This window comes from Manihot esculenta, chromosome 9 (genome assembly GCF_001659605.2).
Source record: "Manihot esculenta cultivar AM560-2 chromosome 9, M.esculenta_v8, whole genome shotgun sequence".
Classification (NCBI taxonomy): Eukaryota; Viridiplantae; Streptophyta; class Magnoliopsida; order Malpighiales; family Euphorbiaceae; genus Manihot; species Manihot esculenta.
Window position 1 is genome coordinate 28,195,872 of NC_035169.2, and position 15,264 is coordinate 28,211,135.

At 39.0% G+C, this 15,264-nt stretch overlaps 1 protein-coding gene across 2 annotated transcripts; it reads left to right on the forward strand.

The window, feature by feature from the left end:
* The first annotated feature begins 216 nt into the window (after positions 1-216).
* On the forward strand, positions 217-3,488 carry LOC110621987 (RHOMBOID-like protein 1). Of its 2 annotated transcripts, none has more exons than XM_043959580.1 (6): positions 217-762; positions 839-1,002; positions 1,927-2,090; positions 2,199-2,458; positions 2,737-2,863; positions 2,980-3,260. In XM_043959580.1, exons 1-6 carry the CDS (start codon positions 419-421, stop codon positions 3,073-3,075), a joined length of 1,155 nt encoding a protein of 384 aa, XP_043815515.1. In that variant the 5' UTR covers positions 217-418; the 3' UTR covers positions 3,076-3,260. The 2 variants fall into 2 exon arrangements, with proteins under 2 accessions (XP_043815515.1, XP_021622000.1); XM_021766308.2 differs by lacking the exon at positions 2,980-3,260 and adding an exon at positions 3,271-3,488 and having other exon boundaries at positions 218-762.
* The last annotated feature ends 11,776 nt before the right edge of the window (positions 3,489-15,264 follow it).

Below are 15,264 nucleotides of genomic sequence, written 5' to 3' on the forward strand. Positions count from 1 at the left end.
CCTTAACTTTTGGCTAAACGCTTTTCAAGTCATCATCTATTCAAATATGCATATAAAAAATGGTAAAATCAGAGGTGGGGTAGGTAGTTAATCGAACTTCCTGTGTATTATAATAATAAAAATAATAATAATGTACAAACATCTTCATTTTGCACCCCTGTTATGCAAAATTCTTTTTGCTGGTAAAAAAAACATATATATATATATATAAAGGCAAAAGAAAAGATGGATAGTTTCGGGACGCAATTTCCGTCAGAACTTGCGGCGTCTCTGTCGTGTAATGGGTTCGGTTGGTGAAACCGTTGACCAACTGCCCGCCCTCATTTGAAGACTCCACTGGTCTCTTCTCACATTCAGAATTCTCCTCTTCACATCTTCTTGCTGATTGACGATTATTCACTTTGTTTCTGCATATCCAATGGAGATGGAGCATCGTCCTGCTCCTTCTGCTCCTCCTCCATCGGCGGGGACACAAATCAGGGTCAATTCCAAGAGGGCATACAACGTTGTACACCCAGTAGAAACAGGCACTCCTCAATTGCTGTCTCAGAGTCCAGTGATGTACACAGAAGTTAAGCATTTCAAGAAATGGGTACCTTGGATTATACTTGCTTTTGTCATTGGCAATATCGTTATGTTCATTATCACCATGTATGTCAATAATTGCCCCAAGAATACTGTCTCTTGCACTGTTCGTTTTCTGGGTAGATTTTCCTTTCAGCCTTTCAAGGAGAATCCACTTCTCGGCCCTTCTTCGACAACGTATGCTTGTTTTATCTCTTCCTCTTGTATATTTATGTGGTTGAAATTGTTGAGTGACGAGTGTTAATTGTTTTAGGCTGCAGAAGTTGGGGGCTTTGGATGTAAGTAAGGTAGTTGATGACCACCAGGGATGGCGACTCCTCTCCTGCAATTGGTTACATGCAGGAGTTTTTCATTTGCTGGCAAATATGCTGAGTCTGTTAATTATTGGCATTCGGCTTGAACAGGAATTTGGATTTGGTATGCATTTCTACTTAAGTTTTATCACCTGCTAAAATTCTGTAGCAGAATGGAGTTGATGTTTTCTTGTTAATTAATAGAGAGTTGCAGGTGATAACATCTTACTTTTTAATTTGACTAATTCTTAGTGAATTTGTTTGAAATGAAAAAAATTGTTAGAAACACTTGAAAGAATAATCAGAGGGAAGAAACTAATTAAACTTTTTACTGAGGTGAGATTGATTCTCTGTGGAATTGTAATTTATTATGAAAGTTAAGGTTTCACAAGGAAATAGATCAATTATGATTAGTCAAATGCTTTGTGCAGATTTTGCCTATGATTTTGATTTGTGGCCTCCTAGTTAGTGCACTTTGTTTAGGAATTGCAGAATCTCCGAGTTTTTTACTCTTCAAAACCACAATCTTTAATGGCTGCAATGTTGGTTCGTGTTTCATGCTCATCTAATCTAATTCTTCAACTATTTTGGCTTTAGGCTGTCAAAGTGTTACTTCCACTGTTTAGTGCATAATGGTTTATAATGCAACATTTGCCTCATAATAATTTCCTTTTCATTTTTATTCATCTTTGATTTTTCTCCTTTAATTGTCTGCATGGACAAGTCTGCATCTGAAACTGTCTCCTTTCTTATTCTCAATAGCAGGTTCTAGGTCCATTTTTAGGAATTTGCTGGTTCCTTCAAATATTTTTCTTTTGTATTCTTTCATTTATTTGGTCTTCTCTTCACTGAAACCGTGTATCTGTTGGCGCATAAGGTGTATGTATGATGTAGCCTGAGATATCTTTCATGCCATTATACATATGTACTTTACTAGTGTCGCCTTGTTTTCTGCTAATTTGAATCCTTAATAAATGAATTGTTTATAATAAATTCTGACATTTTTTTTACTAATACTTCTGCTGCATTTCTGTTTGGTGCTTTACAGTTAAGATTGGATTGCTATATATCATCTCTGGATTTGGTGGGAGTTTGTTGTCGGCTCTTTTCATCCAATCAAATATCTCTGTTGGTGCTTCTGGTGCACTTTTTGGGCTACTTGGGGCCATGCTTTCTGAACTCATTACTAATTGGTCAATGTATACTAATAAGGTACTCACTACATCACTTCTAGTTCTGCTACTATTTACTTAAACTGTAGTACCTCTCTGGTTATATTGTTTGTCTCAATCACCTTACAAATTCCGTCTGCAATTTTAGGTAGCAGCTTTTATCACTCTTTTGGTCATCATTGCAATCAATTTAGCAGTAGGAATTCTACCGCATGTTGACAACTTTGCGCATATCGGAGGATTTCTTTCTGGTTTCTTTATTGGGTTTGTATTTCTGATTCGCCCACAGTTTGGATGGGTTAGCCAAAGATATGCTCCTCCTGGATATCTTCCAGTATCGGTTAAATCTAAATTCAAATCATATCAGCGGATATTGTGGATCATTTCTCTTATCATTATCATTGTCGGGTAAACATCTTTGTTTTGTTGTCCTTTCAGCAAATTCTGTTTCTTTGTTGAATTTAATCCTAAGTGAAGTTCTTTTTGAATCGGAAAAGGAAAAGGGCATTCTGATCTTTATGACCCAAAAATTACACAAGTAAACTGTTCAATAGAAAGCTTGACATTCTATGGTTTAATTGATGACTGCTCTTCCTATCTTTTCTAGATTCCTATATTTGCTCAATTGCACCTTTAAATGTTTGGTACACAATAAAATCTAAATACTGTGAAACTAACTTTTACAGGTTTACTATTGGTCTGGTTCTGCTTCTTCGAGGATTTGATGCAAATGAACATTGTTCATGGTGTCATTATTTGTCTTGTGTGCCTACTGCGAAATGGAGCTGTAACACTGGGCCTGCTTCATGCTTGGTAAGTCCTATTGGAGTGTTAAACTGCTAATGCTCCTTCCTTTCCACCCAACCCACACCATAATTCATTTCTGTGAATTAAGTTCTGCAGTAAAGCCATATTATTTTCATTTTCAGAACAGGAACAACCATGGATTTGTTAGAAAAGCTGTTTTAATTACAAAATGCTTATTGGTTCATCATAGAAGATTACACTCACCTATAGTTAACTGAGCTCTAGCTCTAGTTCTTCTATTGGTCCAATAATAGTAGACATTTCAACAAGAAGCAAAATATGACTCTTATCGAGTATCAACAAATGACTGAAAAAGTCATGTTCGCTTGTAGATACTGACTGAAACTAGTTTCTAAGAGCTGTAACTTGCACGGGCCTGAGTTTGATGTTTTGTGAATGTGTTGTTCTTGCAGTCTAACCAATTTGGCAACCAGCTAAATTTGACATGCACAACCAATGGGAAATCCTTCTCATACACACTGCCAGGTGCAACAAAGTCTCAGATCCAGGGATTATGTTCTGAGCTCTGTCGATGATTTTTGTAAATCATGAAGTCTATGGAAGTTCACATGAAAGGTTATAATGTACAAATCTTGTTGGTTGAGAATTTGTTTTTGTTTTTGTTTTTTTTTTTTTTTTTTTTTTTGAAGTGCTATTCACTTGATTTCTTGTAATTATAACATTGCCCTCTGCATTATAAATTTTTGATGATCGAGTATTGCTTAACATTTTTGTTGTTTATCTTGATAAATTGGACGTGACCATAATTATTTCTTTTAAGTGAAGATGTTGTACTTATTACATTGATTCAGTCTATAAAGAAGTCAAGATACGAATATGCTGGTCTCATTTATGGGTTCCACCATAGTTACGAATATGCTGGTCTCATTTATGGGTTCCACCATAGTTATTATGTCTTAGATCCGCATAGGTTAGGCTTACACTCTCAGACAAGTATTTTCTGCTCTGCAAAACAGGTTACAGATGTTGCCATTTGAGCAAAGAGCAAACACTAAGATTCTCTATATCATTGCTGCTAATTCTTTGTTCTGTATTTTGTCCCTCTAGAACAGGCCAATGAGTTTGCAATGGAGCTTCCAGTGCCAAGCTATATACCAATGTATTCTTCTTAGTGATAGATATCTCTGTAGTTAAAAATCAGGATTTGGGTGAGATTATATAAATAGCATAACTGCATTGTTTCAAAAAAAAAAAGCATAATTGCATAAAACAATTGCATTGTTCATTTATAAAAGGAAAACGTTCATCAATTCCATTTCATGCATCCAAAAATGCACTAATCAAACTAATATATGATAAAAACTAACGAGGACCAAGAGGCTCAGCAACCCAGCCAAATAAAGGAGCCCATAGCTCCAAAATGCAAAAATTCTAGGAAACCGCCGGCACATGATGAAAGCAGCGGAGTTACAGCGCTAGCCGGGAAATCGGTCGAAACATCTCTAGCTCATAAGTGAATTTGCGTGCCTAGAAACCGCAAGATTCAAGAGCAGTGCAAGTGATAGAAGCCACCAAAGGATGACACCACAGAGCTCAACAGCTTCTCACTGTCTTAGGGTTGAGCCACCAACATGGACTATAATAACTTTTTAATGATTTACCTGTGAGTGATAGCCGATGTTTAACACGGTGAAAGTAAATTTATATAACCTCCATATATAACCGATGCAGGTCTATAGAAGAAAAAAAAAATTCAAATGCAGCTTTTGGACGTTGGTAGCTAACTCTAGTATGAAAATCATGATAAATGTTGCATAACACGGTTGATATGATGAGGGTGGGGAAACATTGAGAAAGAATGTGGCAAATTGCAATACCATCTCCACAACTTATGATGAGAACCACTTCTCAAGATCTTGCCTCAACCAAATCCCAGTCAATAAAACTTCCCCAAATGCCTTGAACTTCAAGCATGCATGCATGTGAATATGTGCATTTGTGGGGTAATTTTCGGATTGTGTCTCTTAAGATTGAAACCCAACTTTATTTTTAATTAAAAAAAATAAATTTAAAATTCTTTATTTTTCTTACAATTTTAAAAGATATGACATATGTATATAAATCATGAGATTTTAGCATTGATTCCCTCTTTGTAGTTTATCCTTAATAGAGTTTTAAATTCTATGTGAATGGTAAGAAAAAAATATATACAATTATTATTATTGTTATTAGAAGGCTTTCTATCTACTAATAAAGTGGAACTGGAACAGGGTTAGAACCAAGACATGAGTAAAATAGTCCCTGGGCCATGTTTCATAAAGTAGATGGGCCATGGCCCATCACCTTGGGTCCATTTTTACGATATATACAGATAAAAATATCTTCAATTTTTATAAATTTAAATTAATTTATTTATGCCAAATATTATAATTTACAAATAAACAAATTACGTTATCATATGTCAGTGCTATATAATATATAATTAAATAAATATATTTTATCCCCCAACAATTTCCTTAAATAATATTGTAAATATTTTGCATAAATTATTACAATAAAAAAAAATCGGTGTTTCTAAATGAAAATTTATATACGTTTATATATAAAAAAAATTATTATTATTAAAAATTCCAAATTCATTATATATAATTTTTTTAATAATATCTATAAATTTAATTACAGAATAAAAATAAATCAAATTATTATATGTCAAATAAAAAATAATATCACAATATAATTAGTCAGTTAATTAAGAGGGAAACATGGGATGAAGTTCATTTTTAATAATCTCCTATTAGGCCTGGCCTATTTGATTTAACTGTTGTATGTAATTGAAAGTGGTTGTTGATAGCTGAGAGTTGTTCTATCTAATATATACCGAATGTTTGATAAATTATACCTAATTATTAAATCACCAATAATGATATGTATCAATTTATCATATATATATATATATATTTATTTATTATACAACATATATAATAATTAAAATATATTTTTTTATGAATATAAATATTGTTTCTTGTATAAAGATAGAATATTATGGTTAATTTAATTATCGTTTATAATATTTTTATATTTATTTAATATGTTTTTATATTTTTAAATAATTTAATAATGTAAAATTTTAATTAAAGAAAAAATTTATAATTAATAAAATTTTAAAAAGAATAATATAGTCTAAATGAAAAATAAAATTGAATCAGCTACCGACCGATAAAAAATAACTCTACAATTAGAGCCGATAGAAAATGCAGTCGATAGAAAATGCAGCCGATAGAGATCTTATCAGCTGCATATCAGCTATCATTTACTTATTTAGAATTTTACCAAATATTTTAATTCAGATGTTTGGATGTCTATCGGTTATTAACTGTAGTAAAATACAATATATTTTTGTTTCTATTTCTCTAAAATTAAGAAATGGGCACAGAATAATTTTTTATGACATATAGTTTTTTTGAGTCCTTTAATGATACCATTATTATCCTTATCCTAAAAAAAGAGAATCCATCTCATGAAGGATTTGATGCCAATTTCTTTGTATAATGTTCTCTACAAAATCTTAGCTAAAGTTTGGGCTAACAAGCTGAAAGTGCTCTTATCAAGTTTGATCTCACAAGTTCATTCTACTTTTGTTCCTAATAGAGTGATTATAGATAATGTATTAATTGCTTTTGAAATTATTCATTATATGAAGAAAAAAGTTAGAGGAAAGAAGGGTGAGGTGGCTTTGAAGATTAATATTAGTAAGGCCTATGATAGGGTGGATTGGAATTATTTAAGGTTGATTATGTTGCATATGGGCTTTCACCATAGATGGGTGGACATTATCATGCTTTATGTTAGTTCCGTTAAATACTATATTACTGTGAATGGTGTCGAGTTTGGTCCTATTATGCCTAAAAGAGGTTTGTGACAAGGAGATCCTCTCAGCCCATATTTGTTTATTATTTGTTCTCAGGGGCTATCAGTGTTGTTTCAGGAGGCCAAAAGAGATGATCTGCTCCATGGTATTCGTATTTTTCGTAGAGCTCCTATTGTTTCCATTTTCTTTTTATTGATGACAGTTTTTTCTTTTTTAAAGCAGATGATATGGAGTGTGATTCTATTAAGCGTATTCTTACTATTTATAAGACTGCTTCAGGCCAGCTGTTATTTTTCAAAAATCAGGTATCTTTTTTAGCTCAAACTATTCCATAGATAGAAGGGTTCATATCTCATTTGTTTTGGGTGCTTTACAATCTCTAGACCATGGTCGTTACCTAACATTACCCCCTTTGATTGGTAGGAGCAAAAAACATGTGTTTTTTTTCTTAAAGTATAGGTTATAGAGACATGTGAGTTGCTGGAATGATAAGTTTTTATCTCGGGCTGGCAAAGAAATTTTATCAAAATCTGTAGCCTAGGCTATTCCTTCCTATGTTATGAGTGTTTTTACTTTACCTATCTATCTATGTAAGGAGCTAGAGAGGATGATGAACACCTTCTGATAGGGTTCGAATGGAAGGGACTCTAGAAAAATTCATTGGTTATCTTAGCATAGGATGTGTTTAAGTAAGGATAGAGGTGGATTGGGTTTTCAGCAACTTCGATACTTTAATTTAGTAATGCTTGGCAAGCAGAATTGGCGTTTTATCTCCAACCCATAATCTCTTCCTATTCATCTTCTCAAAGCTACATATTTCCCTGGAATGGATTTTCTTAATGCAACAGTTATTTCTAACCCAAGTTTTGTTTGGAAGTGTGTTTTACAGGCTAAGGGTATTCTAAATCAAGGTACTCGATGGAGAGTGGGAGACGAGGCAAGTTAAGGTGTGGGGTGATCCTTATAAGGATGTTAACTTTTTTGTGGATACCCCATGTATTGATGGTATGGAGGATTTTAGTATTTTTAAGTTGCTCAATGTAATACCCGGCTAGAGTCCGGCACCGGAATTCCTGTCGTCCGGTGGAATCCAGAATGTCGGGATTCTCTAGAAGGGTAAGATTTATGTTTTTCTAAAGTAATGTAACAAGTTTTAATGTTTTTAAGTGACAAAGAACCAAGTTTTGAGTTGAAATGAACCAAGGCAGAAAAGCCAGGTTCGGCCGCCGAAGGTAAGTTCGGCCGCCGAAAGTGCCCAATGTTCGGCTCCCGAAGCTCAAGTTCGGCCCCCGAATGTTGCATGGTTTTGCATACGATTCGGCAGCCGAAGCTGAGTTGGTCAGCCAGCTATTGTGCATTCCTTAGTCAGTGATTTGGACAGATGTTGCCTCCAGATCATTGCCAGAGGTTAGGCCACGTCTCCCATGACCCATCTGCAAGGTTTTTAGCAGCTCATGCAGAAGTTTGTTGGTTTTCAAGGGTTTTGAAGGTTTTGAAGTTAAAAGCTAAGTTTTTGAGGTTTAGTAAGTTTGAAGAGGAGTTGATCCATTTTTCTTTGTTCAGATCGTTCATAATCTTGTTTACAAGAGGTAAGTGAAGATCTTAAACATGTTTTAATGTTTTATAGAAGTTTTATGGAGGTTTGGATAGAGATGCATGTTTAGGTTAATAAGGATGTTTTGATGACTTATGCATGAAAGCATGGTTGTGTGTTATGTTTGATGTGTTTGTTGGGGTTTTTAGATAGTTTTGAACCCCTTTGTACATATACTTGAGTATATGTGTGTTAAGGAGTTGAAGTATGCATGTTTTGAGAGGTGGAAGGGGTTGAGGAGCTAGGGTGCCGTCGGAGCTGAGTTCTGGATGAACTCAGGTTCGGCAGCCGAAGGTGCATTCGGCCGCCGAACCTCTTGCATGGTGGCTTTGGCTGCCACAGCTTGCCCCCGAGAGTTTTGAAGTTCGGCTCTGTTTGGGGGATTCGGCCGCCGAAGGTGTCGCCGAAGGTTAGAGACTTTCGTCTCTGGAGTGCCTTTCAGCCCCCAAAACTTGCCCCCGAAAGGGTTCGGCCGCCGAAAGTTGAGGCTCGTCTCTGGAGAGGACTTTCGGCCGCCGAAGGTGCATGAGTTTCGTCTCTGGAGAGGACTTTCGGCCGCCGAACCTGCCGCCGAAAGTGCTTTGTCTAGCTTTTCTTTTGTATGCTTTGCATGAGTTTTAGAGTGAGATTAAGGGGATTCTTGGGGAGTTTAATAGAGTTATTTTTAAGCTAGTTTGGTCCCTCATTTGAGTCTTTCTGTGCTTACACAGACCAGAGGAACCAGAGAGAGCAGCAGTGAGTACTGCTCCAGAGTTTACAGAACCTGCAGAGTCAGTCCAGACAGCCAGAGGTGAGTGGAATTAAACTTATTACTCGTTTTAATTGAGACATTAACTGCTTTTAGCATCTTCCATGCATCATGAAAATGCAATAGGTTGATTGCATTAGAATTCACAAAGATGTTGCATTGCATAGCTATATTGTTGGTGTGGGTAAATGCTGAATGATCCAGTAGTTCCAGACAAGAAGTCCAGGACCCCATTCTACGGCCTGGCAGGTATAGGAAGTCCAGGACCCCATTCTACGGCCTGGCAGGTATAGTAAAGACCAGGTTTCCGGTCTATGCCTGGCAAATGGTAAGTACAAGTGTTATATACACATATACATATACAATACAGGAAGACCAGGACCCCAGTCTACGGCCTGGCACGGTTTACTGGAACTATGTGGTGACAGGTTTATCCTTGATGTGGATTGTCTGTGTTATGATGCATTCCATAAGTTCATATTTTAATGGCTTGTTTTTCTGTTCTACTCACTGGGCTATAGAGCTCATCCCACTCCCTTAACCCCAGTTTTGCAGGTTCAGTGTACAGTGTACAGGGGAAGTCCAAAGAGAGTACAGAATAAGAGAAGAGCTTTGTAATAAGCTTAGAGTGGACATGTAATATTTAAGAAATGTGCCAGTTGTGTTTAAAGTTAGACTTGTGCTTGACTTAGTGGTTTGTGTTGTAAATCTTTGGTTATGTACATGATCTGTATATGTATATGTTTTACAGTGTATGCGAAAAACCAGGCTTAACAGGTATGAGATAACCCATCTAGAGCAAGCTCTAGTAAGGGGTACAGAGTACAGAGTACAGGGTACAGAGTACAGTGATAATGCATGCACAGGTTGAGCCATGGTTCAGAAAAGAGTTTTTATTTTCACAGAAAATGTATGATCATGTATGAGATTTACAGGTACACAGAGAGTATAGCAGGCTTGCTACGGGTTCTGGCGGCCTTAAGCCGACCTGAATCCTAGCGCCGGTGACGGTCTATTTTGGGGTCGTTACAGATTGGTATCAGAGCCCTAGGTTCAAATGATCGGACCTATAGAAAGAGTGTCGGGCTCATAGAGATTACAGTTGGTCAAGCACAATAGGAAATCATGTCCACTAGGATAGGATATTGAGTCCTGTCTTTTTGATGCTATGAAATGCATATGCATGTGTATTATGATTGAGATATATGTTTATATGCTAATATGCTATGTTATGTGTTGTTTTCAAAGTTATAATGCGAGGAACTCGTCGATCAGCTCGATTGACTGGAGTCCCATCAGATAGTGAGAGAGTAGCTGCTCGTCCTCCTGCATTGCCGAGGGCAAGATCACAAAGATCTAGCAGGGAAGGTATGTCAATAGACCCTAGAAGGTCTGTAGACGAGAGCAGAAGAGGGGTAGTTAGAGGAGGTAGATCAGAGGAAGTGAGGGAGGCCAAGGAGACTGATCTGTCTATGGATGAAGGTATGGGAGAATCCCAGGGAGGCGTTCAGGCCTCAGGTTTTGATTATCCGGCTGTTTCCCAGGATCCAGAGTATCCGATGGAGGGTATGTCGAAGTACTCTCGATTTGACCCATATCCTACATATATGCCACATATGCCATATCCATACTATTACCCACCATATCCTATGTATCCACCCTCTCCTATCCATCCAAGTGCAGCACACCCAGAACTAAATGAACCAGTGCCCCCACCACCACAAACAGAACCAGTAGTCCCTGTTGCTCAAACACTTCCACCTAGTGCATCTGGAAGCAAGGTGAAAATGACTGAGTACCTGAAATTGGATGCTCCTAAGTTCAATACAGGAGATGATCCATTTGAGTACCTGAGAACTGTGAAGATGATCACTGATGAGTTGGGTGCAGATGATAGTAGAGCCATTGAGATGGCGGGGTTTACACTAAAGTGTAAGAAGGCTCGGGAATGGTTCAAGAACTATATAGAGCCCAGAATGAACAGTATGTTGTGGGGAGAGTTTGCTAATGAGTTTGCAGGGTGGGCTTTTCCTGATATCTCCAGGGAGATGAAGATAATAGAGTTTGAACAGCTGAGACAAACAGATGAAATGAGTATTGATGAGTTTACGGATAAGTTCCTGGATTTGCTTCAGTATGTGGGTCAGGCCTATGATACTGATCAGAAGAAGGCAAGAAGATATACCATGAGACTTCATCCCAGGTATTCTTCCTTGATCCTTCCAGCAGAAAAGGAGAGTTTTCACTCTATAATAGATGCAGCCAGGAAGATGGAAGCTAGTGCCAATATTCAGAAACAGTCAAAGGCACAGGCTTCAGGTTCTAAGGCTCCCAGTGCAGGAACCTCAGGTAGCAAAAGATGGGAAAAGGCAAAAGGAGCGAGGAATAAGTTCTGGAGCAGAGTCAAGTCTGGTCTGGGAATGGGTAGTGGCTCAAGCTCTGGCACAGCTATTCCAGTATGTAGGAGATGTGGAAGACCACACAGAGGAGCTTGTCAGTTGGGATCTTCAGCCTGTTTTAGATGTGGACAGGTAGGACATTTTGCTAGAGAGTGTCCCCAGGTGACTTTTGTGGCACCTTCCCAGCAGATGAGTTTAGGCAGTGTTGTACAGCCAATAGGGCAGCCAGCAGCTCCAGCCATGCCTCAGAGTAGTGGCAGAGGTAGAGGGAGAGGGGCAGCCTCTATTTCAGCAGCAGGCTCCCGAGGTGGAAATCCTGTAGCCCCAGCACGGATTTTCACTGTGACTCAGGAGGAGGCTAATACATCGAACACAGTGGTGTCAGGTAATCTCATTATTGGGTGTTCAGATGTGTATGCTTTGATGGACCCCGGTGCTTCTCATTCCTTTATTGCTTCGAGAGCCATAGAGAGACTGGGTTTGATCAGTTCTGAGTTAGAGTATCCTCTCTGGGTTAGTGGACCCAAATGTGACCCATCAGTGGCAGTGTCAGTCTGTCGTTTCAGTCCAGTGTTCATAGAGGGTAGATGCCTTCCAGCTGACCTTGTGGTTCTAGATTTGACAGATTTTGACGTCATTCTAGGAATGGATTGGCTATCTACATATGGTGCTACTTTGGACTGTAGAGACAAGGTAGTTAGTCTCAGAGACCAGGATGGGTCAGAGTGAGTCTTCAGAAGAGATAGGAGAGGTACACCCAGAGGTCTGATTTCAGCCCTTCAGGCTCGTCGTTTGCTTAGGAGGGGTTGTCAGGGGTTTCTAGCTCATGTGAGAGAGCTAGACAGTCAGGTTAGGGAACCAGCTTCGATACCAGTAGTTCGAGAGTTTCCAGACGTGTTCCCAGACGACTTATCAGGACTACCGCCTGGTAGGGAGATAGAGTTTGAAATTGAATTGTTGCCTGATACTAGACCTATCTCTATTCCTCCCTACAGGATGGCACCAGCAGAGTTAAAGGAGTTGAAAGACCAGTTGCAGGACTTGGTAGATAAGGGTTTCATCCGCCCTAGTACCTCACCTTGGGGTGCTCCAGTGCTCTTTGTCAAGAAGAAGGATGGATCCCTCAGACTTTGTATTGACTACAGACAGTTAAACAAGGTCACTACCAAGAATAGATATCCTCTGCCTAGGATTGATGATCTATTTGACCAGCTAGCTGAAGCAGGTTGTTTCTCTAAAATAGATTTGAGATTCGGGTATCATCAGTTGAGAGTCAGAGAGGCCGATGTGCCTAAGACAGCGTTCAGGACCAGATATGGGCATTATGAGTTCTTAGTGATGCCGTTCGGGTTGACTAATGCCCCTGCAGCATTCATGGATCTCATGAACAGAGTTTTCAGCGAGTATCTGGATCACTTTGTGATTGTCTTTATCGATGACATCTTAGTGTATTCCAGAGATGCAGAGGAGCATGCCCAGCATCTGAGGATAGTTCTGCAGACACTGAGAGAGCATGGTTTATATGCCAAGTTCTCTAAGTGTGAGTTTTGGTTGAGGAGCATTTCCTTCTTGGGACATGTAGTATCAGCTGATGGGATAGAGGTAGATTCCAAGAAGATAGAGGCTGTAGCTAACTGGCCCAGACCCACTACAGTGACTGAGATTAAAAGCTTTCTGGGACTGGCAGGTTACTACAGGAGGTTCGTACAGGACTTCTCAAAGATAGCAGCTCCTATGACCAAACTGACTCAGAAGAACCAGAAGTTTATCTGGTCAGACCAGTGCGAAGAGAGCTTTGAGGAGCTCAAGAGGAGATTGACATCAGCACCAGTGCTAGCTCTGCCTGTTAGTAATGAGGATTTCACAGTGTTCTGTGACGCATCTCGAGTGGGATTGGGTTGTGTTTTGATGCAGCAGGATAGGGTGATTGCTTATGCTTCTAGACAGTTGAAGAAGCACGAGTTGAATTACCCCACCCATTACCTAGAGATGGCAGCAGTTATCTTTGCACTCAAGATGTGGAGGCATTACCTCTATGGGGTTAAATGCGAGATCTTCACTGATCACAAGAGTTTACAGTACATCTTGAGCCAAAGAGAGCTGAATTTGAGGCAGAGAAGATGGGTAGAATTGCTCAGTGATTATGATTGTAAGATCCAGTATCATCCGGGTAAGGCGAATGTTGTGGCAGACGCCCTAAGCCGGAAGTCACTAGGCAGTTTATCTCATATAGCAGCAGAGCAGAGACCAGTAGTGATGGAGCTTTACAAGCTCATCGAGGAGGGGTTACAGTTAGAGTTGTCTGGTACAGGTGCGTTGATAGCACAGATGAGAGTGACACCAGTATTTCTGGAGCAGATAGCTCAGAAACAGCATGAGGACCCTGAGTTGATGAAAATTGCCAGGACTGTTCAGTCAGGCGACAGTGCAGAGTTCAGATTTGACGGTAAAGGGATCCTTCGCTATGGGAGTCGACTTTGTGTACCAGATATTAGCAGTCTAAAGGAAGACATTATGAGGGAAGCTCATAATGCGAGGTATAGTATTCACCCAGGAGCCACCAAGATGTATCAGGATCTGAAGAGAGTGTATTGGTGGCCAGCCATGAAGAAGGATGTAACGACCCGAAAATCGGACCGCTACCGGCGCTAGGATCCAAATCGGCTTAAGGCCACCGGGACTCGTAGCAAGCCTGACATATAACCTGTAAACCTGTATAATCCCATACATGATCAACAACATGCATAAAAATTTAAAAACTTTTCCTTTAAACATCCAACTCAACCTGAACATACATATACATAGTCATGATCATAATCATGATCCCTCTGTGGGATCTCATCTATGCCCCAACGGGCGATACAACATGAGATGAGTTGGCTTCCATGAACATTATAAAACATTTCTATAGATCATGTATCAAAAGGGATAAAATACTCATAGGGTCAAGCACATCTATAACCTCAATATACCTCATTACATAACATACTGAAATCTCTTACATTACATCATAGTACAATTGTCATGTCCACAATCTAGCTATTACATAGACATACTTCAAAACTCTGGCTAACCTCCTGGTCTACCCTGTACCTGCACATCTGGGGTTAGGGGAGAGGGGTGAGCTACAAAGCCCAGTGAGCAGAATGGTGAAATCATATATTAAAATATCATGCTTTCATGAAATGCAACACATCACAACAAATCACATATCGGATGGTATTGTCACCAATAGTCCTCTACATAGTCCAACTGTGCCGGGACGTAGAATGGGTACAACCGGTCTTTCTCTTAACATAACATAACATATCATACAGTCCAACTGTGCCAGGGACGTAGAATGGGTACAACCTGGACTTCCATACCATATCATGCCATAACATCATCATATCATATGAGGACAAAAGGATCATTCAATAACCAATCCACATCAACATCATAAATGCAATGCAACATATTCGTGAATACTAATGCAGCAACCTACTATATCTCATGGCATTCATGATGCATGGATCATGCTCAAAATTCATATTTCATTTATTTTAAAACTTAAGGTTTATTCCACTCACCTCTAGCTAGCTCTGACAAACTCTGTAGCAGCTGGCTCACTGCTGGGGTCCTCGGCTCCTCGGGTCCGAACCTACACAGGTGGACTCCAATGAGGGACCAAACATACATAAACATAACTCTAATATACTCCCCAAAAACCCCCTAAAACATCATGAAACAATTACATAAAAACATGTAAGAAATGGCTGGACAGGGCACTTTCGGCGGCAGGTTCGGCGGCCGAAAGTCCCTCCAGAGCCGAAAGTCAGGCAGGTTCGGCGGCACCTT

Coding starts and splice junctions, on each gene's coding strand:
- LOC110621987 (XM_021766308.2), top strand. CDS start 419: ATGGAGATGGAGCATCGTCCTGCTCCTTCTGCTCCTCCTCCATCGGCG. Junction 1,003..1,926: donor TGAACAGGAATTTGGATTTG/GTATGCATTTCT, acceptor GGTGCTTTACAG/TTAAGATTGGATTGCTATAT. Junction 2,864..3,270: donor CTGGGCCTGCTTCATGCTTG/GTAAGTCCTATT, acceptor TTGTTCTTGCAG/TCTAACCAATTTGGCAACCA.